The sequence below is a fragment of the Pleurodeles waltl genome, chromosome 4_1 (assembly GCF_031143425.1).
Source record: "Pleurodeles waltl isolate 20211129_DDA chromosome 4_1, aPleWal1.hap1.20221129, whole genome shotgun sequence".
NCBI classification, from domain to species: Eukaryota; Metazoa; Chordata; class Amphibia; order Caudata; family Salamandridae; genus Pleurodeles; species Pleurodeles waltl.
Genome location: NC_090442.1, coordinates 607,303,395 through 607,330,017, shown reverse-complemented (window position 1 = coordinate 607,330,017; position 26,623 = coordinate 607,303,395). Strand labels below are relative to the sequence as shown.

General features: G+C 45.4%; 1 protein-coding gene across 1 annotated transcript in view; it reads left to right on the top strand.

The window, feature by feature from the left end:
* Positions 1-26,623, top strand: part of UTP20 (UTP20 small subunit processome component) — a 966,235-nt gene that overhangs the window by 515,203 nt on the left and 424,409 nt on the right. The window contains exon 35 of the mRNA XM_069229033.1: positions 1,203-1,355. Within this exon, the coding sequence (XP_069085134.1) occupies positions 1,203-1,355 (153 nt within the window). The remainder of the gene's footprint in view (positions 1-1,202; positions 1,356-26,623) is intronic.

Genomic DNA, 26,623 nt, shown 5'->3' with positions numbered 1-26,623 from the left:
TCCGGACAGACACCTGTAGAAAATTCTAAGGTAAGGAATCTGCAACTAGAATATGTCTACCAGATAAGGCGTTACCAAAGGTAAGTAATTTGTTCTTCAAGTTGATTCACGGTTGCCCACTTCAACTACTTACTCTGAAAAAAATGTCTTGGTGGAGATTACTTCTGCTTGAAGTGTTGAAGAACTTCAGTCCCTATCAATTCAGTCACCCTTCAGTTTTCTACCTAGGTAAGTTGGTTCTTTGCACCTGCCTTTCCTTCTTACACAAAGTGATACCTGCATTCCACCTGATTGTTACTATTGCTCTTCCTTCTTTGCTCTCTCTTCCGCATCTAAGCAATGAAGATCTACAAAGGTCCCCAACAGGATATCGTTGATCAACAGATTGTTATGGGCTTCGCTGTAGCTAAATAGGGAAAGACTTCGACTTTACAAAGCATTTTGCTTTGTATCAAGACATGAAAGTTAAGCTAGGCCCTGGCCAAGAAAGCCCCTGTGGTGGGCATTTATTTGCAGTCTGGAGCCATTGCTGCTTCTATAGCTCTTTCCAGAGGTACCAATAGCTGCCATCTGCTGTACAGCTACGTGGTCATCATTACATACATTTGCAAAGCATTGCTGTCTCACTCATACAGTCACAGGTACTTTATTGCATTCAATAATTATGTTTATAGTGGATTCATAGTCTTCCCACATATTCCATTCTGCTCTCCCTGCTCCCCGTTGAGTGCTTTGTATAAGACAACAAGGTATGCAAAAATATTATGTGCTTTATTTGTCGCTGGTGTGGCTCTGAGGATGTCTTTCTGCATACCCCTAAGGCAGCACGGAATTAATATGAAGAGCTGATGCAATCATATAATTTGGCCTCCAATATACTCTGGTGACATCATGTCCAGAGACAGTCATGTGTGAAACTGTGTGGTGCCACCTGGTGATGCTGGAGAATCAGTTCTGAGAAACAAAGTTTTCTTGACCACTCGGAAACATTATGTATCAACCGGAAATCTTGTTACTTAAGGTAGGTAGCATTTCGATGATGGACTGTTTTGTCACATGGTAGGAAATTTGCATAATTACCTATTCCTGCAAGGCTGAGACATTGTTTTTTATAATGTCATATTAGATCACTACAACACAGTGTATTTGAGCCTCATCCCGTGGTGTTAACTAATATTGTTTCTACTTTGCGTTTTTATTAGTTGAATGCCTTTGACCGAAGACATCTTGATGAAATCCATTTTGACGTCCGCCTCACAGCATTCCAAAATGCAACTTCACACATCAAAGTGATGCAAACCATGGATATGAACTTCATAGTCCCAATCATGTACAATTGTTTCTACACCATAGAGGTCAGGTTTTTTTCGACTCTCTTATTTACTTCTGAAAAATGCTGTTGAAGGTTTTCAGTGATAGTGACTGTATCCTCCCTGTGCTTTTGGTACCACAAGAGTCTCTTTGTATTTCAGCTTGACTTGCCTTAACTGCATGTCTCTCTCTCTCGCTCATCTGTTTCCAGTTGTGGGTACTTAGTGAAAATCGCTAAACAGGCTGTGAACAACAGTGTGACAAAATATTACAATGGCCTGTGAAATCGTACACATCTTAAACTAAAATACAAATAGAGAAGAGCAGATAGACTGAAAAGGTTTTTTACTTTTCGAAATTATGCTTAAAACAATTAATTTAGGATCTCAGATTTTACATTTTGTACAAATGAATAGTCTGTGCAACACTATTTATAGCCAAATTAAGCTGTTTTGTTTCAATGTAACCATTTTATGGATCAGATCTTTTTATCGTCATTTTTTAATATACAATCACCACCAAAGGCCGATGAATTAGTCAATTCCATGCACTTTAGCCATTGTCATCATACCACCAAATAACAATAAAACCACAATTTACCCTCCCACATCCTGTTGCCATCCCCATAAGTATCATTGAGTGCTCTTATTCCATTTGAGGCATATGTTTGCCTTCCAATGTGTCCTTTGTGCACTCACTTACACATTTCATGTACTTGGGATTAAGATACTCATTTTGTTTGCTCTGGTCCAGTGATTCTAAGTACCCTTAAGTAAATGGAGGAGGTAATCTCCTTAAATTCTGCTGCCAAGATGCTCATACAAACTTTTGTAAATTGTTCTCGTTTCTCTTCTATTGACATGGATATTTTCTCCATTCCTATAAGCTCCCAGATCTTGTAGTGCCATTCCCTCTAACCGTGTACCTTTACCTGACCCCACATACCCTGTTCAGGTGCACAAATGAGAAGAGTAATCAGGCGTCCTCTTGGTGATTGGACTGGGTATCATAATTGGTTATACTCCCCAAGATGATGTAGGCTGGTAATCTAAGCAGTGTGTTAAACATAACATCTATTACTTCTGTAAAGTATCTTCCTAGCTTCTGACAGTTCCATAACAAATGGAGAATGGAACCTGTGTCCACCCCCACATCCCCTCAAACAATTAGCCCTTCTCCCCCTGTTCCAGTGATGAATCTAAGCCGGAGTATAGTATTAATAGACTATCGTCGTTCTAAGTGTTTCCTTAACTGTTGAGCTGGAGGAGCTAATCCCTGACCTGGCAAAGCTGTCCTTCAGTTCTCTGTCAGAAGCTGTTGCCCCAGTTCCACTTCCCAGCGTTTCTGCCTGCTGTCTTGTAAGATGATATCTCTTTTCTAAGACATTTGTTTGTGTTGGACAGGACCCATTTCTCATTGTCTTTTTCTAATAGTCCTCTCTTTCAAATAGGGTCGTCTGTCTCCCTTCTTTATCCTTAACCTCCCCCTGGGGGCACTAGTGCCGTATTTAGAAATAAACGCTCTGTCAAGGTATCACAGGGATTGCATCCTGCTCTTTGCCATACTTCAGCCTTTTTCCAACGCAGGTGTGAATTCTAAATTGCCCATGATTAGAGTGAGAAATGAAGGGGCAAGCTCTTTCTTCTGCATGACTGCATCCCATTACCCAATACAGTTTGTGTTTTTAGCAATGAATGTGAATACCAAGGTCTCAGCCTTTTAGGAGACCACATTGGATTTCAAAATGTGTTCCTTTGCCACTCCTAGGTCCAGGAAACCAGTGTTTCTCACTTAGTTCCCTATTCTACTCAAGTACATATTCGAATCACACTGCTTAATAATAGTCTACAGTATATCCATGGCCCTCCTCCCTTGGTGTGATGGCATAGTGTTGATAGCCATCTTGGGTTTCTTCCCACCACATACAAACTTTTTGCAGGCCTTCTGAATTTCTTTCACCATTCCCAACGGTGACAGTTGTGGAATAGTCTATGATAAGTCCAGGAATCTAGTTAAGCCTGTCAGTTTGATAGTTGCCATTCGTCCCAACCATTAGAAACCTTTAATGTGCTAAATTTGCAATTCTGCTTTCAAGGCATGTAACAAATCTCTGTAGTTTACCAGTGCTGTTTCTCTAATGGGGGAATAATACCCCCCCACAAAATTGTGATATTGTTTTGGAACATGAGCTTATACGCTGTCTCCTTAAGAGACAGGCTTCGATAGGTTTTGGGCATGTCTTGCCAAAGAGTAACCCATTGCTTAGCGAAGATGCCCTCTGTAGTGATAGTTTGCCAGGTCGCTTGATAGGGATGTGTATAAAAGGGCGTAGAATGCTCCAGCGTGCAGTAAATGTTAGATATGAGCCCCCGGGAACCATCTTTGCACCATCACCAGCTTTTCAAAGGGGATGTAGGGCCTAATCGCGCCCAAATAGATGGAGAGATGTAACGCCCAGGACTGCAATTGACAATACTGCAGTCCAGCCGTTTCAGGAAGGTGGTAATCAGTTTTGCATTGTTCAAAGGGTTTGATAGAGAAACCCGTAAAAAGGTCCAGCAACGTCATTCATTTCCCCACCTTCCAGCTGGGATAGGAGTGAGGTAGTAGAGAAGGGGGTAAAGTGAGGGTTATGCGCAGTAGATGTGTTGGGTGAGGGGGAGGTGGTAAGCCCCCTCTGGTTTCCAGCTTGTGCCATATTTCTAGCACTGTTTTGGTGAGGGTAGCCAAGTAGACGATGAGTGGCCGAGAATGTCCAGGTTGAGAAAGAGCAAGAGATTATCTACAAACAAGCTAAGCATATGTTCCCGGCCCCCATAAGGGATGCCCACAACATCCCCATTATGGTGGATGATAATGTCCAGGGGTTTCACTACAAGGGCAAACAACATGGGTGACAGTGGGCACCACCATCATGTGCCACTAAGGATACCAATAGGTTCCCTAGGTCGCCCATTGACTCGAATGTAGCTATTGGAGCAACATAAGAGGCCCTAATCCTGGCTATTATTCCCGGTCTCAAGCACACTTTGACCAAAAACGCTCTGATGAAGGACCAATTTACCCTATCAAAGACCTTCTTTACATCAAACAATAGAAGGCACGCGGGTATATTATGGTGGTTGATCTTTTCAACCAGGTGTACTATCCGGCGCACATTATCTGCCCTCTGCCCAGTACTAATAAACCCCCACCTGATCAGGATCAATGAGTCTTGGGAGATTGTGTTCCAGCCTGGTAGCCAGTATTTTCATAGAGTTCCGATTCCGTAGAAATACCAGATCTCCAGACATGGGAAGCCTGTGCACTGGGCATAAAGACTCACAGAGTGCACACCCGCTTTGAAGCATTAGTGCTCCAATCAGCTGTTCACGCACTTACCTCACACTGGCACTCCGGCTCCCCACCTCCAGTAGAAGCTTGGAAAGGAGTCCTGAGCATATGGGGTTGGGCAGAAGAGGAAGCGCTTTACAATGAAGAATTCCGCTGCCTCCAGTGCCACTCACTCTCCAATCACCGGGCAGTGATCCTTTCACGCATTTCCAGCAATACACACGCCACGATACCTTGCAACCCTAACTCACTGCATGTTACACAATTGCTAGTAACCCTGCTCTTCCCGTCGGCAAAGTCACTCCCTGACAAGGATAGGGTCCCATCAGAGCCACCCAAGCAGACACCTGTTCCACAACCCCCTTCACTCTCCCATGGACCCGCTGACTAGATCACTTGGTTTCTGCCAACCTAATTTTCTAACCACACACTTGTAATCACAAGTGCTCCATGCCACACCACCCACCTACACCCTGCAAGACTGAGTCACCCAGTTACAACTCCCCCTTACGCGATCAGCATGCTATCAGAGTAATAACATTATTTCAGTGTCTGTTTTCACCTACTCACTGGAAACCCACTTTGTTGCAATGACAAGTTAAAACCTATTTGTATAGTTTTTAAAGCATGAATAATGAAGCGTGACAGTCGATTTCTGCACCATGATTGCATTGTATGCCTGCTATTTGGTTCTTAAAATAAAAACTATTTTTAAAAAAGTTTTGCATCTGTATTGAGAAGGACTGTAGAGTGGTAAGAGGAACAGTGGGTGGGTTCTCTCCCTGGCTTAGATGTAAGGGATAGCTCCCCAACTGCCATAGTAGGCCTAAGACCCATGTCCTGTGTGTAGGAGTTAAACAGCTTAAGCAAATGTTCCTTCAGACTGGGTAGCAGTAGCCTGTAGAAGAGGACAGGCAGCCCATTGGGCCAGGTGTTTTACCAAGGGGCAGAGCTTGGATGGCGCTAAGGGGCTCCTCCAGGGTGATAGGGGCTTCAAGGAGCTCTACTTGTTGGGGGTGAAAGGGTTCCTAATCAATCATAGGCATTCAGATATTTCTCTTTTAACAGAGGGGGTACTTCTTCACAGGCAAGGAGGTTCTGGTAATACTCATAAAATGCTCAGAGACTGCCCATCCTGCATCTAAATTCTGACAATATGTGCGCTGGCCTGTGCTTGTCTGAGTTTCCAAGCCCACCTTGTTCCCTCCCTTGTAATATTTCTGCTTTAAAAGGGAACATTAAGCACTATTAGTTCTATGAGCCCTCATTTAACTGCGGAGTATAGCTATTTGTCGATTGTTACGCCGATTGGTAGCAAGCTAGTCCTACCTTTCTAGGGCTTTAGTCTCGCCCGCCAGGTTCTCTTCCCACCAAGCGCATTTCCCTCCCTTTTGCAATAGCTAGTCTGGAGATTGTCCCCCTGATTGTAACCTTAAATCCCTCCCAAAAAGTATGAGCAGGGTGTCAGGCAGAGCGTTCAGTTCAACATATTTAATAATGCCTTTGCGGATCTCATCCACATCTACTGGTTCCCAAAGGAACCTCTGGGGTAATTGCCATGTGGATACAGTGGCAGTGGACCAGGCCAGTTCTGCATGTGGTGATCAGAGAGGGTGCTATCCGAGATAGATGCCACTTCCAGGTCTTATAGGAGGGAGCGAGTGAGAAAGACATGATCAGTGCGTGAATAGGATGCTTGGACATGAGAGTAGAATGAGTATTCCCGTGTATCGGGGTGTTTATGTCTTGTCACTGGTGTTGTTCCCCTCTTGGCTGTCCAAGGAACTGCAAAGCCCCGTTAGCCTGTGTGGTGTCATTATGCTTCTTTATTTGCTGTAATCTGTTGTCCACAGTGGATCCAAACTGGGCGTACCCTGAAAAGGCTTTGTTTATGATGTTCCCCTGATCTAAATCCAGACACCCACTGCCAGGCATGCCTCCTCATAGATGGTCCAGTTGCCTACTGGTGGTACCTATCGCATCCAAAGCCAGTTGCAGGCATGTGTTGACTATTTCTTTACCGTCTTCTACCAGCACAGCACTTTAGATACTGTTCAGGAAGGTATTTCAGGAGTTCTCCAACCTCCTCCCAATTGTTGTGAGCATAGCAGTTTAGGAGCGGGTTTGAGTTTGTGATCCTCCAGTGTGTCTGAGCCCCCCTTTCAACTTTTTAGCCTACCATCTCCACCCTCTTGCATTCCTTCTCTCTCTGATTGTGTCACCATGAATGACCACTGCTTTGGCCCCAGCCCTAACTTTTCTTCAGTAGTACCTCTGTGTGTCGGTAGAGGGTGGCGTGCGACTCCATATCAACATCGTCCCCGGATATGACGTCCATTTAGTCCCTCCCCTGATGCGCTGATGTCAGTTTCTACTTTTTCGTGCAGCATTACGGATCCGGAGAAGCAGTTTCCTCTGGCCATTTTTGGCCTTCACTTTGATGTTTTTTTTGTTTTTGAACAGTGTTATTAGCCTAGTGGCTTTGAGCCTTGTGGGTCCTTTGCTCGACAGATGTCAGTCACAGACACCCTCTCTGTTTGTATGTGGTGCTTCGACTCCCACTATGATACGGACAACTGCGACACCTGCCAACAGCTGAGGCCTAAGACGTTGCGAGAGTGGAGGATGAAGCTCCTGGCTGCACATATTTCTGTGTCTTTGCAGGACTCTCATAGTTGTCATAGTCCTTCATCTTCTACTTCTTATACCAGAGACCGTGCTAGGAGTCGATCGCATACGGCTCCCTCGACGTCTCCGGTTCCTGCGACCCTATCAAGGTAAGCGTTGTCCACGGTCGAAGTTGCATCCTCCTCCGACTTCACTGCCCCCACGCAACTCCACCAGATCTTCTGAGGACGAGTCTGCGCAGGAGTCAACACCATCCTTTTCCACCTTATCCTGGCACCGGGGCGACTCTGGCCCAGTTGCGTGAATATTTTTAATCCGTGCTTGCTGTTTTTGGCTCTCCTCCTCCCTCTTTAGCACCTTCGGGCCCTAAGGAGGTGGCGGTTGCCCCGGCGTGGTCTTTACCAGCGGCTTTATCCTCGGCCCCTCGACTTTGACTCCGGAGTCAGATCGGCACTGATGCACAGCCTTCCATGGCTCCCATAGTCCGCGCTTGGTTCCTCACTACTGACGCCAACTTTGGCAGTGGTTGTCCATGGGATTTTGCTCAGCGCCCCCATTGTCTCTTTGAAGTTGGACAACTCTCCTTCCAAGGTCGAGGTCTCTCCATCTCAACTTCGACTCGGACACCGAGAGCGGTGCCGTTGGGGTCAGATGTTCCTCAGTTGGCGTTAGCTGAGCCTCACACTTTTTGTTCTTCCATCGGAACGGCCTGGATTTCATTCTCAGCCTCCTCATTCCGGCACCATTCCACTTTCCCAATCGGAGTGGTTGCTTGGTTTGGCCAATGCGAGCAGTCTTGATTCCTCGCCAGCATTCAGCCTCCCTATCATCTTCTGGGTTGGCTACAGAGGCTAGTTCTGCTATTGCAGACATGTTAAAATGTGTATCGGAAGTGTTGCATTTATAGCTTCCTACTGTGCAGTTATCCACAGATTCTTTCCTGGATGTGTTACATCCTGACCAGTCTTGGAGCCGGTCCTTCCTTATTATGAGGCTCTTTATGATATCCTCTTGAGAGTTTGGACGCAGACAGTTTTTGGTCCCCCTGTGGAGCATTTTATCTCACACAGGCCATTCCCGGCGGATCCGTCATGCCTTTGCCGGCATCCAACTACTAAAAAGTTTGTGGTGCAAACTGCTTTGGCTGCACACACTCTTACGTGGATCACTCCTGTTCTGCCAGAGTGAGAAGCCAGGCAGCTGGATGCTTCTGGTAGGAGGATTTTCACCTCATCTAGTTAGGCCTTGCATTCCATTAACACTTCTTGTGTCCTTGCTCGCTTCTCCCATGTTCTATGGGACTCAGTGGAGCTTATTTTGACTTCTCTGCCTGACGAGGCTAGAACTGCTTTCACGCACTTTGTACCGGATGGTCAGCAGGCTTCCAAGCTTAGTGTTCGATGTGGTATGGATTCAACCAGTTGGGATTATAGCTTCTTCAGTAGTGCCTAGGCAAAGGGCATGGCTACGTTCTTCCAATTTCTCAGAAGCTGTAGAAGATTTGTTGCTTCATATACCCTTTGATGGCATGTCCCTTTTTAGCGCACATGCCGATTCGGCCTAGTGCCGCTTCAGAGATGCTCATGGTGGGACTTAGTTTCAGGTCCTCTTCATACCCTAGAGTCTTTTTCTGACTTGTTTTCTTGCTACATGTGTGTGTTCTTGTTGTCAGCTGACAACCACTGAGAGATTCCTGCTCCTTGCAGGTTCCTTTGGTCTTTTCATTTCTTGAGTAGATATTGCTTGGTGAAACGCTTAAGTGCCACTAGTGGAGCATGCCACTCTTGTTTGTGGTTTCAATCCAGCCTATGCCCTTTACGTTCATTATACGCTGTTATTCCCCTATGGTGGTCAGTTTTTGTTAAAATTTTGGAACAGGTCTGGGTCTCATTTCTCTGCATGTGTTTTCTGTTGTATTCTGCTTATAGGTGGGTCGCCTACAATGTATCTGCTCTCTACAGAGACTCCTTCTCAGCCCCATCTCTTCAGAGCAATTGGTGTATGCTTTTAGCTACTTTCTCCTGCTTATTTGGATCTTATTGGAAACTTTCTCAGTGCTCCTATGGAAGCAGTTTGGTTCCTTATGTCACTAGGATTTCTACTGTTTTTTCCATGTGTCCTTTTCCATTGGTACTATGGGAGGGGTTTTTTTTCTATAAATTTTCCGTGGTCTGCTTCCGTTGGACATGTGGGTACTACTTATACTCCAGATCCTCTTTTCTGGTTGTTTTTTCCTCCAAGTCAGGGGCCCCATCTGTTGCCCTTAGAGGGCCCTACGTTCACTGTCCTTCTGACCTTTTGGGATGGTCATGACGGTAGTCCCTTTTTTGCTCTGTTTTTATTTATGTAGGTATATTTTATTTATCTATTTCTATTTTTCCTTTTGAGTATGTCCTTCATCCTTTCGGGCATGGACCACCTATTCAGTAGACATGTTTCCTGATGATTAGTCCATTGTGGGCAGGGCGATGATTGTATCCTACAGTTGGTTCATGAAGTGGATCTTGCCCATTATCGCCACTCCTTGCATGAGAGATGTGTGTAGCATGCTCATGGGGTGTACTTTAAACCTCTTGTTTCATACTGTTATTGTCCCTGTTATTGTCTCCCCGCCCCACTCTGGTAAGTTGGGCTTCATCCACTTGTGCATGGGTTCCTGTCCTTCGGTTCACGTCTCATTTGGGGGTTTATTTCTCTTTCTGTGTATGTCTTGATCATCTTTTGTCGCCTAATGCAGGCATTTTCATTGCAGGCTTCTACTCCTAGACTTCCTTCATCTTTCCTGGTTCAGAGGTTTTCCTGTTTTCTTCACATGTTATTTTTGTGTTTGGTCTGTTTTCAACGGATCTGGTTATTCCCTTTTGGCCTTGCTGGCTTCTAAGGTCTGGTGTCCATTCTAGGGATCGATGTTTATATACTCCTTTTCGCAGTATTGATTGTTGATCCACACTTGGATCGCTTTCTTCTACGCTGGTTGTCGCTCCAGGATTTACCACTTTTGCTTCCATTCTCCTTTCAATGGATTTCAATGTTTGTTGCTTATGCCCTTTCTGTGCTTGGAATCTCCTCAAGGGGTATTTCTCTACCTCGTGTTTCTGTTTTCTTGTACCGCACGTTTTCTGTCGGTTCCTATTGGCAGGTGGATCTACCACCCTCTACTTACTTTGGTACACTGCCCTTGGTGTTCATCTTTGCATGATATTTTCTTTCTTGACGGGTGTTCTCTCTCTTTCCCCTCTTTCTGTTCCTCCCGTGTTGTTGCTCTTGCGCAGCCCTTTTCCTTTCTATTTATCTTGGACCAGGAACGGTTGCTCAATGTTCAGGTCTTTAGCCTTTGGTGTCACTGCCACCTGCAGATCAAGGGTTCAGATCCTTCCTATGTTGTTCTGGTTCCTTAGGTTATGACATCTGTGTTGCCCTGGTCCTATACACGTCTCAATTTCTGTATGGACAAATCCATGTCGTAACATGTCTATCCCTCTGTATGGGTCCCTCCGCTGTTTTTTCCAGTCCTCCAACTTTACCCATTTATAACATGCCATTGGCTAACCCTTTGTGTCGTCTGTCAACTGTCTTTATGTGCCCCACAGTTATGTTTCGTGTCTACGCATACTTCCCTCTTGGGTGTTCCTGAACACCTACATCCTGTTGCTCCCTTCCAGCGTGACGCTTCTTGCAGGTTATCACTATACATCTTGGTGCAAGCAGCTTATATGCGTAGCTTCCCTTCTTTCTTTCCCTTTGGGGTTACCCCTTGATGGATGTTCCGTTCCTTCAATCGCAGCCACTATTGGGACGCTTTTGCACCTCATTCCTTCGACAATTCATGTTCTTACCTGTTGTGCTTCTCTTCCAACAGATTCATTTTCATTACCATCTGTTTTATGACCCCCATGACTTATGCTTTATTGTGAAATACTGTGGGACGGCCACTCTTTTTTGAGTGAGCTGCATACTTCTTCTCACCCTTGTCTATCTCATGTCTGGCCTGCTACTCCTTTAGTTGACCTGTTGTTTATTGTGAGACTTGGTTGGGATAGGTTTGCAGCCCTTCTCCTGGGGTGATTTTGTTTTGGTATCTAATTCTAAGATAAGGAATCTGCGACTAGTTGTCTCTATTAGATGAACAAGTTACTCACCTTCGTTAACCCCTTATCTGGTAGAGACACAGACTATCCACAGATTCCTTATCGACCCCACCCCCACCACCCCCATCCTCCCCGCTTTGTAAACTGTGTTATCTGACTTCAGTTTCACTTTGGGGCATTCTTTTGCTATGCTTTTCAAGTTAGCGGTTGTAACATCATGTTCAATGGCATGTGTAGCTGTGGATACACATTCTTTGCAGAAGACCGGCATCTAGAGTTGGGCTTGGTGTGTTACAAGTTGTTTTTCTTAGAATAATTTGTTCGACTCACGAGATCGTGTGACTCCTCCTCTCGGCGATACTGTGCATGGGCATTGAGTCCTTTGTTAGATTGTTTTCTTTCCGGTGTCGGGTTCAGATGTGTTTCCTCTCACTCCGGTGAATCTCGATTCGGTATCTTCTGAACTTTATGTTCGATGGCATCTGTCGCTGTAGATACGCATGTTTTGCATAGCTCGCCATCTGGTGTTGGGCCGGAGTGTTACAAGTTGTTTTTCTTCGAAGAAGTCTTTCGAGTCACGGGACCGAGTGACTCCTCCTTTTGTCTCCATTGCGCATGGGCGTCGACTCCATCTTCGATTGTTTTTTTTCCGCCATCGGGTTCGGACGTGTTCCTGTCGCTCCGAGTTTCGGAACGGAAAGATAGCTAATTTCGGAAGATTTTCGTCGGTATTGTTGCGTTCGGGATCGGCGTAGTTAGATTCAACACCGCGTCTAAGATCGAAGAGCTCCGGTGCCCTTCGGGGTAATTTTTTCGATCCCCCGTCGGGGCCTGGTCGGCCCGACCGCGTGAAGAAGAACGCCGATGGAACGGACCCCGTTCCGTTTCTGTCCCAAATGCCACAATAAATACCCCTATACAGACCAACACTTGGTCTGCAACCTGTGCCTGTCACCTGAGCACAGTGAAGACACCTGCGAGGCCTGTCGTGCGTTCCGGTCCCGAAAAACACTCCGAGACCGTCGAGCCAGAAGACTTCAGATGGCGTCCGCGCCGACAGCCCACCGGGAGTTCGAGGAACAAGAAGAGGAGGGAACCTTTTCGATCCAAGAATCGGACTCCGAAGGATTCGACGATACACAAACCGTGAGTAAGACGTCGAAAACCACTCAGAAGAAGATTTACAAGGCCCAGGGGACGCCACTGCCACCAGGCCATGGCTCGACCCATAAATTCGGTGACCGACCGTCGGCACCGAAAAAGGCCCAAACAGTGCCGAGATCGTCCGACTCCGGTCGAGACACCGGCATGCAGCCTTCTCGGGACCGAGAAAGTGCTGGAGACAAGCATCGACACCGAGATGCCGGTGTAGACACGGCTCGACGCCGAGACAGCGGCACCGAAGAAGATCGACGCCGAGAGGTTTCGGCCACGAAAAAGAAAAAAGTCACCTCGGAGCCGAAAAAAGATGCAGACAGGGTTTCGGTGCCAAAACAAACTGCAACCGACCCAGTTTCAGGCTCTTATACAGAAGAGCACTCGCTAACCTCCCAAATGCAAAAGCATAGGTTTGAGGAAGAGCTACACTCAACTGATGTAGACCATACGCAAAAGCGTATTTTCATACAGCAGGGGACAGGAAAAATAAGCACCCTTCCCCCTATTAGAAGAAAGAGAAGATTGGAGTTCCAAACTGAACAAACACCACAAACAAAAGTGGTGAAAAAAGTTACCCCACCACCCTCTCCTCCACCTGTGATTAACGTCTCACCAGCTCAAACTCCATCACATTCCCCAGCTCACACCACCATGAGCCAGGGTGACCAAGATCAAGACGCATGGGACTTATACGACGCCCCAGTGTCAGATAACAGTCCGGAGGCATACCCTACGAAGCCATCTCCACCAGAGGACAGCACTGCGTATTCTCAAGTGGTGGCTAGAGCAGCACAATTTCACAATGTAAGCCTCCACTCAGAACAGGTCGAGGATGACTTTTTATTCAACACACTCTCCTCCACCCACAGCTCCTACCAAAGCCTGCCTATGCTCCCTGGTATGCTCCGGCACGCAAAAGAAATCTTTAAGGAGCCGGTCAAAAGTAGGGCAATCACACCAAGAGTGGAAAAAAAGTATAAGGCGCCTCCTACAGACCCGGTTTTCATCACTACACAGCTGCCACCAGACTCTGTCGTTGTAGGAGCAGCTAGGAAAAGGGCCAACTCCCACACATCTGGAGATGCACCACCCCCAGATAAAGAAAGCCGCAAGTTCGATGCAGCTGGTAAGAGAGTCGCAGCACAAGCTGCAAACCAGTGGCGCATCGCTAACTCCCAGGCACTACTTGCGCGCTATGACAGAGCCCATTGGGATGAGATGCAACATCTCATTGACCATCTGCCCAAGGACCTACAAAATAGGGCAAAACAAGTGGTTGAGGAGGGACAGACCATTTCCAACAACCAAATCCGCTCCTCCATGGACGCTGCAGATACAGCTGCACTGACAATTAATACATCTGTAACTATCAGAAGGCATGCATGGCTCCGAACGTCTGGATTTAAACCAGAGATTCAGCAAGCAGTTCTCAATATGCCTTTTAACGAAAAAGAACTGTTCGGTCCAGAAGTGGACACAGCGATTGAGAAACTCAAAAAAGACACTGACACTGCTAAAACCATGGGCGCACTCTACTCCCCGCAGAGCAGAGGGAATTACAGCACATTCCGTAAAACACCCTTTAGAGGGGGGTTTCGGGGTCAGAGCACACAAGCCAGCACCTCACAGGCAACACCGTCCAGTTACCAGGGACAGTACAGAGGAGGTTTTCGGGGACAATATAGAGGAGGGCAATTGTAGGAAGTTGGCTCTGTATGTGCTATTTCAAAGTAAGGAATAGCATGCACAGAGTCCGAGGGTTCCCCTTAGAGGTAAAATAGTGGTAAAAATAGATAATACTAATGCTCTATTTTGTGGTAGTGTGGTCGAGCAGTAGGCTTATCCAGGGAGTAGTGTTAAGCATTTGTTGTACATACACATAGACAATAAATGAGGGACACACACTCAGAGACAAATCCAGCCAATAGGTTTTGTATAGAAAAATATATTTTCTTAGTTTATTTTAAGAACCACAGGTTCAAATTTAACATGTAATATCTTGTTTGAAAGGTATTGCAGGTAAGTACATTAGGAACTTTGAATCATTTCAATTGCATGTATACTTTTCAAGTTATTCACAAATAGCCATTTCAAAAGTGGACACTTAGTGCAATTTTCACAGTTCCTGGGGGAGGTAAGTTTTTGTTAGTTTTACCAGGTAAGTAAGACACTTACAGGGCTCAGTTCTTGGTCCAAGGTAGCCCACCGTTGGGGGTTCAGAGCAACCCCAAAGTTACCACACCAGTAGCTCAGGGCCGGTCAGGTGCAGAGTTCAAAGTGGTGCCCAAAACGCATAGGCTTCAATGGAGAGAAGGGGGTGCCCCGGTTCCAGTCTGCCAGCAGGTAAGTACCCGTGTCTTCGGAGGGCAGACCAGGGGGGTTTTGTAGGGCACCGGGGGGGACACAAGCCCACACAGAAATTTCACCCTCAGCGGCGCGGGGGCGGCCGGGTGCAGTGTTAGAACAAGCGTCGGGTTCGCAATGGAAGTCAATGAGAGATCAAGGGATCTCTTCAGCGCTGCAGGCAGGCAAGGGGGGGCTTCCTCGGGGAAACCTCCACTTGGGCAAGGGAGAGGGACTCCTGGGGGTCACTTCTGCAGTGAAAGTCCGGTCCTTCAGGTCCTGGGGGCTGCGGGTGCAGGGTCTTTTCCAGGCGTCGGGACTTAGGTTTCAGAGAGTCGCGGTCAGGGGAAGCCTCGGGATTCCCTCTGCAGGCGGCGCTGTGGGGACTCAGGGGGGACAGGTTTTGGTACTCACAGTCGTAGAGTAGTCCGGGGGTCCTCCCTGAGGTGTTGGTTCTCCACCAGCCGAGTCGGGGTCGCCGGGTGCAGTGTTGCAAGTCTCACGCTTCTTGCGGGGAGATTGCAGGGTTCTTTAAAGCTGCTTCTTTGGATAAAGTTGCAGTCTTTTTGGAGCAGGTCCGCTGTCCTCGGGAGTTTCTTGTCGTCGTCGAAGCAGGGCAGTCCTCAGAGGATTCAGAGGTCGCTGGTCCCTTTGGAAGGCGTCGCTGGAGCAGAGTTCTTTGGAAGGCAGGAGACAGGCCGGTGAGTTTCTGGAGCCAAGGCAGTTGTTGTCTTCTGGTCTTCCTCTGCAGGGGTTTTCAGCTAGGCAGTCCTTCTTGTTGTTGCAGGAATCTAATTTTCTAGGGTTCAGGGTAGCCCTTAAATACTAAATTTAAGGGCGTGTTTAGGTCTGGGGGGTTAGTAGCCAATGGCTACTAGCCCGGAGGGTGAGTACACCCTCTTTGTGCCTCCTCCCAAGGGGAGGGGGTCACATCCCTAATCCTATTGGGGGAATCCTCCATCTGCAAGATGTAGGATTTCTACAAGTTAGAGTCACTTCAGCTCAGGACACCTTAGGGGCTGTCCTGACCGGCCAGTGACTCCTCCTTGTTGCTTTCTTTGTTCCCTCCAGCCTTGCCGCCAAAAGTGGGGGCCGTGGCCGGAGGGGGCGGGCAACTCCACTAAGCTGGAGTGCCCTGCTGGGCTGTGACAAAGGGGTGACCCTTTGAGGCTCACCGCCAGGTGTTACAGCTCCTGCCTGGGGGAGGTGTTAGCATCTCCACCCAGTGCAGGCTTTGTTACTGGCCTCAGAGTGACAAAGGCACTCTCCCCATGGGGCCAGCAACATGTCCCTAGTGTGGCAGGCTGCTGGAACCAGTCAGCCTACACAGATAGTCGGTTAAGTTTCAGGGGGCACCTCTAAGGTGCCCTCTGTGGTGTATTTTACAATAAAATGTACACTGGCATCAGTGTGCATTTATTGTGCTGAGAAGTTTGATACCAAACTTCACAGTTTTCAGTGTAGCCGTTATGGTGCTGTGGAGTTCGTGTAAAACAGACTCTCAGACCATATACTCTTATGGCTACCCTGCACTTACAATGTCTAAGGTTTTGCTTAGACACTGTAGGGGTACAGTGCTCATGCACTGGTACCCTCACCTATGGTATAGTGCACCCTGCCTTAGGGCTGTAAGGCCTGCTAGAGGGGTGTCTTATCTATACTGCATAGGCAGTGAGAGGCTGGCATGGCACCCTGAGGGGAGTGCCATGTCGACTTACTCATTTTGTTCTCACTAGCACACACAAGCTGGTAAGCAGTGGGTCTGTGCTGAGTGAGGGGTCTCTAGGGTGGCATAATACATGCTGCAGCCCTTAGAGACCTTCCCTGGCATCAGGGCCCTTGGTACCAGAGGTACCAGTTACAAGGGACTTATCTGGATGCCAGGGTGTGCCAATTGTGGAATCAATGGTACATTTTAGGTGAAAGAACACTGGTGCTGGGGCCTGGTTAGCAGGGTCCCAGCACACTTCTCAGTCAAGTCAGCATCAGTATCAGGCAAAAAGTGGGGGGTAACTGCAACAGGGAGCCATTTCTTTACAGCAATTCCCTAGGAATAGAGGAAAATTTCAAAGCCCCAAAACCCCTACTACTAAGCAGTGACTCACATGTCACTCACCCCCTCCACACAACACCAGTGGGGGGAAGAATAAGTCATTATTACAAAGCATGGGAGGAAATCACTACAGACACTTGGGTTCTAGCAATTATCCAACATGGTTATTGCATAGAATTTCTACAATTCCCTCCAAACATACCACCAAAAGCACAAAATTTGACAAAACATCATTCCAATCTCCTGGAGATAGAAGTGCAGGCACTATTGCAAAAGAATGCAATCGAATTAGTGCCAAACACACAAATAAACACAGGAGTTTACTCACTGTACTTTCTGATACCAAAGAAGGACAAAACGCTGAGACCAATCCTAGACCTCAGAATAGTGAACACATTCATCAAATCAGACCACTTTCACATGGTCACACTACAAGAAGTATTACCATTGCTAAAACTACACGACTACATGACAACTTTAGACCTCAAGGACGCGTATTTCCATATACCAATACACCCATCGCACAGGAAATACCTAAGGTTTGTATTCAAAGGAATACATTACCAATTCAAGGTACTGCCTTTCGGATTAACAACCGCACCAAGAGTCTTTACCAAATGTCTAGCGGTAGTCGCTGCACACATCAGAAGGCAGCAAATACATGTGTTCCCATATCTAGATGACTGGCTAATCAAGGCCCATTCGTTAATAGAGTGCTCAAATCACACAAATCAGATCATACAAACCCTCTTCAAACTAGGGTTCACCGTCAACTTCACGAAATCCAACATTCTGCCGTGCAAGGTACAACAATACCTAGGAGCCATAATAGACACAACAAAAGGAGTAGCCACTCCAAGTCCCCAAAGAATTCAAAATTTCAACACCATCATACAACGCATGTATCCAACACAAAAGATACAAGCAAAGATGATATTACAACTCCTAGGCATGATGTCTTCATGCATAGCCATTGTCCCAAACGCAAGACTGCACATGAGGCCCTTACAACAGTGCCTAGCATCACAGTGGTCTCAAGCACAGGGTCATCTTCTAGATCTGGTGTTAATAGACCGCCAAACTTACCTCTCTCTTCTGTGGTGGAACAACATAAATTTAAACAAAGGGCGGCCTTTCCAAGACCCAGTGCCACAATACGTAATAACAACAGATGCTTCCATGACAGGGTGGGGAGCACACCTCGATCAACACAGCATACAAGGACAATGGAACGTACATCAAACAAAACTGCATATAAATCACCTAGAACTTCTAGCAGTTTTTCAAGCACTAAAAGCTTTCCAACCAATAATAGTTCACAAATACATTCTCGTCAAGACAGACAACATGACAACAATGTATTATCTAAACAAGCAAGGGGGGACGCACTCCACGCAGTTAAGCCTGCTAGCACAAAAAATTTGGCGTTGGGCAATTCACAACCAAATTCGCCTAATAGCACAATTTATACCAGGGATCCAAAATCAACTCACAGACAATCTCTCTCGAGATCACCAACAGGTCCACGAATGGGAAATTCACCCCCAAATTCTGAACACCTATTTCAAACTCTGGGGAACACCTCAAATAGACTTGTTTGCGACGAAGGAGAACGCAAAATGCCAAAACTTCGCATCCAGATACCCACACAAACAGTCCCAAGGCAATGCCCTATGGATGAACTGGTCAGGGATATTTGCTTACGCTTTTCCTCCTCTCCCTCTCCTTCCTTACCTGGTAAACAAACTCAGTCAAAACAAACTCAAACTCATATTAATAGCACCAACTTGGGCAAGGCAACCTTGGTACACAACGCTGCTAGACCTATCAGTAGTACCCCACATCAAATTGCCCAACAGGCCAGATCTGTTGACACAACACAACCAAAAGATCAGACACCCAGATCCAGCATCGCTGAATCTAGCAATCTGGCTCCTGAAATCCTAGAATTCGGGCACTTACAACTTACCCAAGAATGTATGGAAGTCATAAAGCAAGCCAGAAGGCCATCCACCAGGCACTGCTATGCAAGTAAATGGAAGAGGTTTGTTTACTCTGCCATATTAATCAAATACAACCATTACACACAACTCCAGAACATGTAGTGGGTTACTTGCTTCACTTACAAAAATCTAACCTGGCTTTCTCTTCCATTAAAATACACCTTGCAGCAATATCTGCATACCTGCAGACTACCTATTCAACTTCCCTATATAAGATACCCGTCATTAAAGCATTCATGGAGGGCCTTAGGAGAATTATACCACCAAGAACACCACCTGTTCCTTCATGGAACCTAAATGTTGTCCTAACTAGACTTATGGGTCCACCTTTTGAACCCATGCACTCCTGCGAAATACAGTTCCTAACCTGAAAGGTTGCATTTCTCATCGCCATTACTTCCCTAAGAAGAGTAAGCGAGATTCAGGCGTTTACAATACAAGAACCTTTTATACAACTACACAAGAATAAGGTTGTCCTAAGGACTAATCCTAAATTTTTGCCAAAGGTTATTTCACCGTTCCATCTATATTAAACAGTGGAACTTCCAGTGTTCTTTCCACAACCAGATACCGTAGCTGAAAGGGCACTACATACATTAGATGTCAAAAGAGCATTAATGTATTACATTGACAGAACAAAGAACATCAGAAAGACTAAACAACTATTTATTGCATTTCAAAAACCTCATGCAGGAAACCCAATATCAAAACAAGGTATAGCCAGATGGATAGTTAAATGCATCCAAATCTGCTACCTTAAAGCTAAACGACAGCTGCCCATTACACCAAGGGCACACTCAACCAGAAAGAAAGGTGCTACCATGGCCTTTCTAGGAAACATCCCAATGCAAGAAATATGTAAGGCAGCCACATGGTCTACGCCTCACACATTCACCAAGCACTACTGTGTAGACGTGTTATCCGCACACCAAGCCACAGTAGGTCAAGCCGTATTAAGAACATTATTTCAAACTACTTCCACTCCTACAGGCTGAGCCACCGCTTTTGGGGAGATAACTGCTTACTAGTCTATGCAAAACATGCTTATCTACAGCGACAGATGCCATCGAACTGAAAATGTCACTTACCCAGTGTACATCTGTTCGTGGCATCAGTCGCTGTAGATTCGCATGTGCCCACCTGCCTCCCCGGGAGCCTGTAGCAGTTTGGAAGTTACCTTCAACTATTTGTATATGTATCATCTCAACCTTAAATAGGTACATACTTAGTCACTCCATTGCATGGGCACTATTACTACAATTCAACTCCTACCTCACCCTCTGCGGGGAAAAACAATCGAAGATGGAGTCGACGCCCATGCGCAATGGAGACAAAAGGAGGAGTCACTCGGTCCCGTGACTCGAAAGACTTCTTCGAAGAAAAACAACTTGTAACACTCCGGCCCAACACCAGATGGCGAGCTATGCAAAACATGCGAATCTACAGCGACTGATGCCACGAACAGATGTACACTGGGTAAGTGACATTTTCATTCCACCTTTCTATCAACGTCGGTATAGTTTACGATTGTGTATTCTATACTCTTAATAGTCAATCCAGTTTTTATTGGTAGTGTCATTTTAACACCCTCAGGGGCGTCCACGCCCTCTATGGGCCTACTTTGACAATTGTAGTCGGAGAATGATAGTCTGAGGGAACAAACTCTGTTTCGGTTCTGTCCTCTGTGTCTTTCCAAGTTTCCCTACACAAGTTAACACTTTATGTGTAATTTGTGTCTGTCTCCGGAACACAAATAAGAGACCTGTGACGCCTCTAGATCTTTTCGGTCCAAGAAGATTCTCCAGGATCGAAGAGCGGGTCGACTAGAAATGGCGTCAAAAGCAACAGAAGACACACCCGACATCTTTGGAGAAGAGCACGCACAGGAAGAAATAGGACACCACTAAGCCTTCTCCATTTAGGACTTCGATTCGGATCAAGATTCGGATGTCGAGAGCCAATCCATCCCACCGGTGCAGTACGTGAGTACATCAGCATCATCGTACCAAATAAAGTCTTTCAAAAAGACTCCTGCATCGGTCATCAGTCCCCCACTGCCCACGGGCCATGGTAGGAGCTGAAAAACACATTCCGATGCCCCACCTTCCGGTTCGGCTCCGAAAATACAAAAGATCAAAATGCATTCGGCACAGATCAAACAGACATCCCAATCTGTTTTGGTATAGAGCCGAAAATCGGAGATTTCCACTTCAGAGCTGAAAAAATTACCAGCCATTTCTGAGACAATATTTTTGGTTCAAGTAAAACATTCATTATTGATGCGTTTGGAACCAAAAACTGTAGTGACTAAACCTTTTACAGCTACAACAGAGGAGTTATTTTCTATAGAGCCTATACTTGAAGTAATGGACTCAAAACAGTGCATGCTTCAAATACTAAAAGGGACAGGAAGGATTATAGCTTCTCCTACTGTTCCATATAAAAGGAGACTCACATTTCAAGAGACTTAGGATGCTCGGCCTCCCCCTAAAAAAGTCTCCAAAGAAAAATGACAAAGCTCCAGAACAACCTCTGCCTTCACCACCTCATCCTCCTTTACTTCCTTATACTCCACCCACCACCACCACATTCTATTCATGCGCAGTTCTCTCCACAAGCATCATCAGCATCACCTCATAGGGATGACTTAAGTGATGTTCAGCAGGATGCAGTCCCAGGGGATCTATATGATCCTGATCCCATTTTATCTAATGACCCTGACTTATATTCAGCAAGACCTTCTCCTTCTGAAGATACCAATGCTTACAGCCAAGTCATAGCTAGAGCAGCTCTGTATCATAATGTGCAGCTACATACAGACCAAATTGAAAAGGACTTATTTATTCAACACTTTAACAAGTACACACAAAGAGTCCCAATGTCTACCTATGCTTCCCGGCATGCTTAAACATGCCAATGACATATTTAAAAAACCTGTTAGATCAAGGATTATCATACCAAGGGTAGATAAATAGTATAAAGCTGCACCCTTTGATCCAACGTTTATAAAAACACAACTACCACCTGACTCCATAGTTGTAAGTGTGGCATGAAAATGTGCTAATATTCAATGCACAGGGGATGCTCCTCCTCTAGATAAGGAGAGTAAAAAACTAGCCGCAGTGGGCAAAAGAGTGGCTGCTCAAGCTGCTAATGATTGGAGAGTTGCAAATTCTCAAGGACTCCTGGCGAGGTATGACAGGGCCTACTCGGACGAAATGGAAGAACAAGAACATCAAATGAGGAAAGGACATAGTAGCAGAGAAACAGGCCATTTCAAATAATTCAGTCAGGTGTGCCACTGATGCAGCCAACAGAGCAGCGCGTGGGATTAACCCTTGTGTGATTATAAGAAGGCATGCATGGTTAAGTGGCTCAGGTTTTAAATGTGAAATACAACAAGCGGTATTGAACATGCCTTTTGATAAAAAGGATTTATTTGGCCCAGAGGTGGACAATATTGTAAAAAAAACTTACAAAGGAAACTGAAACAGCTAAAGCCATGGGTGTGTTATACACCACACCTACTAGGGTACTTTTCGTTGGCCACAATTTAGACGTGGTTTCAAAACATCAACCACAGGGCCTTCCACCACACATCAAAAACAGGGAACATATCTCTATAATAGAGGTTCCTTTAGAGGATCATATAGAGGATCAAACAACAGAGGAAGAGGTAAAACATCTGCGTCTAGAGGTTCTTCCTCTACCACAAAACAGTGACTTATTTTTTTTACAAATCCCCACACCTCATACATCTCCTGTGGGAGGATGACTGGTAAATGTTTATCCACAGTGGTACAACATTACCACAGACCAGTGGGTTCTATCAATTATCCAACTTGGCTACTGTCTAGAACTCACTTCCACCAAACATTCCTCCTCATTCCACAAACTCTCTCACGACCAGCTTGTTCTACTAAAAGAGGAGGTACAGTCCCTTCTTCTCAAAGGGGCTATAGAACCAGTTCCTCTATCCCAACAAGGGTTAGGAGTATATTCACTGTACTTTCTTACACCCAAAAAGGATGCTGGTCACTCTGCAAGACGTTATTCCTCTACTACAGCAACGAAATTACATAACAGCATTAGAGCTCAAAGATGCTTATTTCCATATTTCCATACATCCAGCACACCACAAATATCTATGATTTGTCATTGCAGAAAGGCATTACCAATTCAAAGTACTACCATTTGGGGTAACAACTGCCCCAAGAGTATTCACAAAATGCTTGGCGGTAGTAGCAGCATTCCTCAGAAGACAGCACGTGCACGTTTCCCATATCTGGATGATTGGCTCATAAATCCAATACCATTAAAACATGCCAGCAACACACTCAGTAAACAGTAAATCTTGTACACAATTTGGGATTCATAATAAATTACCTCAAACCCCATCTTCAGCTCTCACAAATACAGCCTTATCTGGGAGCGATTCTGAACACTGAGACAGCATTATCATAGCCTAACCTAGTAAGGATTCAAGCTCTTCAAAATGTCATCTCTCAATTACAAAAGAATCATACTTACATAGTAAAGCTAGTGACGCAGCTGTTTGGGATAATGGCTTCTTGCCTAGACATCATTCCCCATGCAAGGCTACACATGCACCCACTGCAGCAGTTCTTTTGTCGTCAGTGGTCTCAGTCATAGGATCATCTTCAGGGTCTAGTGTTGTTGGAACCCCCTACTCACTGCTCTCTGCAATGGAGGAATCCCACCAACCTTTCAAAAGAGCGGCCCTTTCAGGACCCTATGCAACACTTCACTCTCGCAACAGATGCATCACAAATAGGTTGGGGAGCTCACCTCAACAACCTCACCATACAAGGGAAATGGACTCCAGTTCAATAAACATATCACATCAATTATTTGGAATTGCTAGCAGTCTTTCTAGCACTCAAGGCATTCCTTACACAAATCTCACACAAGGTAGTGTTAGTCCGTACAGACAATATGATAATATATTATCTGCAAAAACTGGGGGAGGGGCACACTCATTTCTATTGTCCCTTCTAGCTCAGACAATTTGGAAATGGGTGATTTACAGTAATATTTAATTTCTGGCAGAATATCTCCCAGGAATGGACAGTTAGTTAGTGGACCTGTTAAGCAGAATGCAGCAAAAAGTCCACAAATGGGAAATTCACCCACAAGTACTTCACCATTACTTTCACTTATGGGAAACACCAGAGATAGATCTCTTCGCCATCGCAGAAAACTCAAAATGCCAAAACTTTGCATCCAGATACCCACACCCTCAGTCCAAGGACAATGCTCTATGGATGAATTGGTCAGGGATATGTGCTTACGCTTTTCCGCATCTCCCACTCATTCCATTTCTAATACACAAATTGAAACAGACATCAATCACCATGATTCTTGTAGGCCCGACATGGGCACGTCAGCCTTGGTACATAACGCTGTTGGATCTGTCTGTGGTTTCACATCACAACTTCTAAAAAGACCAGATCTTTTGACTCAAAAGAGAGGTCAAATCAGACATCCAAACCCCAAAACACTCAATCTTGCGATATGGCTCCTGAAGTCAAAGAGCTTGAGTATTTACAACTTCCTTCTGAATGTATAGACATTCTTAAAGAAACACGCAGACCTACAACTAGACAGTGTTATGCTGCTAAATGTAAATGTTTGTTCCACGTAAAGCCTCTGTACAAGACATTGTATGTTATTTTCTACATTTACAAAAGACAAATTTAGCATACTCATCCATTAGACTTCACTTAGCAGCCATAGCCGCTTACCTACAAAACAGACGATTCTTTATTTAGAATCCCTGTTATTTAGGCATTTATGGAAGGGTTTAAAAGTTATTCCACCCAGAGTTCCTCCAGCTCCTATATTGAACCTTAACATTGTACTTACCAAAGTTATGGGTCCATCGTTTGAACATGTGCACTCCTGTTCCTTGCACCTTCTTTCATGGAAGGTTGTTTTTTTGGTAGCTATAACTTCTCTAAGAAGAGTCAGTAAAATAGAACTGTTCACTTTGGAGGAAACTTTTTTCCAAGTACATAAAGATAAAATGGTCCTTAGGACAATTCCTAAATTCCTACCTAAAGTAGTTTCACCATTTCACATTAATCACTCTGTGGAGTTTCCAGTCTTTTTCCCACAGCCAGATTCTTGCTGAAAGAGTTCTCTACACACTGGATGTTAAAACAGCTCTTATGTATTACATTGACCGGACAAAAAGTCAGAACAACGGTTGGTAGCCTTTTCAGTGCCTCACAAGGGAAATTCAATGTCAAAGAATGGACTAGCTAGATGGATAGTCAAATATATTCAAACTTGTTATCTTAAAGCTAAAGGACAACTGCCAGTGGTTCCTAAAGCACACTATACCAGGAAAAAAGCTGCTTCAATGGCCTTTTTAGGAAACCTTCCAATAGCAGATATTCGTAAAGCTGCTACTTGGTCTACACCACACACATTACTAAACACTATTGTGTAGATGTTTTAGCTCGTCAGCAAGCAAATGTTGGCCAAGCAGTCCTTGGGACACTTTTGCAAGCTACTCCAACTCCTAAGGGTTAGCCACCGCTTACTTGGAGGTGACTGCTTTACAGTCTATGCAAAGCATGTGCATCTACAGCTGCACATGCCATCGAACTGAAATTGTTACTTACCCAGTAGACATATGTTTGTGGCATTTAGTGCTGTGGAATATATGAACTTAGTTGACCTCATATCCTGGGATGACATCGCTACAGAATCGCCCAGTGTCCTCTACCGATGCACAGAGGTACAGCTGAAGAAAAGTTTTCCAGATCCAGTCTGACTCCTAGGCGAGAATTCTAAGATAAGGAATCTGCGGCTAGTCGGTCTCTGTACCAGGTAAGGCTTTACCAAAGGTAAGTAATTTGTTCATTAAGCCAACCTGTGTCCCAAGTCAACATTAATGTAATTTGTTGTAGTATGCTGCATTAGCAAAGCTTCCACTTTGTTGCCTCTGAAACTCCTGTGCCTTCCAGGGTGTTAGAAATGGGGTTTCTAGTTGGTGGTCAGTTTACACCCTGTCCAGGTAGGGACCCCCACTCTAGTCAGGGTAAGGGAGATACACAGCTCCGATAACCCCTGCTCACACCCTTGGTAGCTTGGCACCAGCAGTCAGGCTTATCTCAGAGGCAATGTGTAAAGTATTTGCACAAACACATACAGTAATACAGTGAAACCACCACAAAAGAACTCCACATCGGTTTAGAAAGATAGCCAATATTTATCTAAATCAAACAAGCCCAAAACATAAAAAATCCAAAATACACAAGTAAAGATATCACATTTTAAAGTTAAAAAAGAGTCTTAATCCATAAGAATCAATGGATGTGTTGTTTTAGCACAAGGTACCTGGTATGTGTCAAAAATAAATCCGCAGAAAAGCAAGCAATGTGTTGAATCCTTACTAGCAAGGCCGTGCTTTGGTTCTTTCCACGCTGGGTAAGCGATGTGTTGATTCTTTCCTTGCAGGGAAGGGATGTGTCGATTTCCAGACAGGCAGCCTCGGGTCTGTGCGGTGATGTTGGAGTTTTGGTGCCAGGTCCAATAGATGAATAATCCGGACACATTGTATCGATGGATCCGTGCTGAGCTGGCGAAGCGTCGATTTCTGCCGTCACGAGGCAGGTGCTGAGGCGATTTTACAACTACGAGGCTGGTGCTGCATCGATTTTACCGGTGCAGTGCGG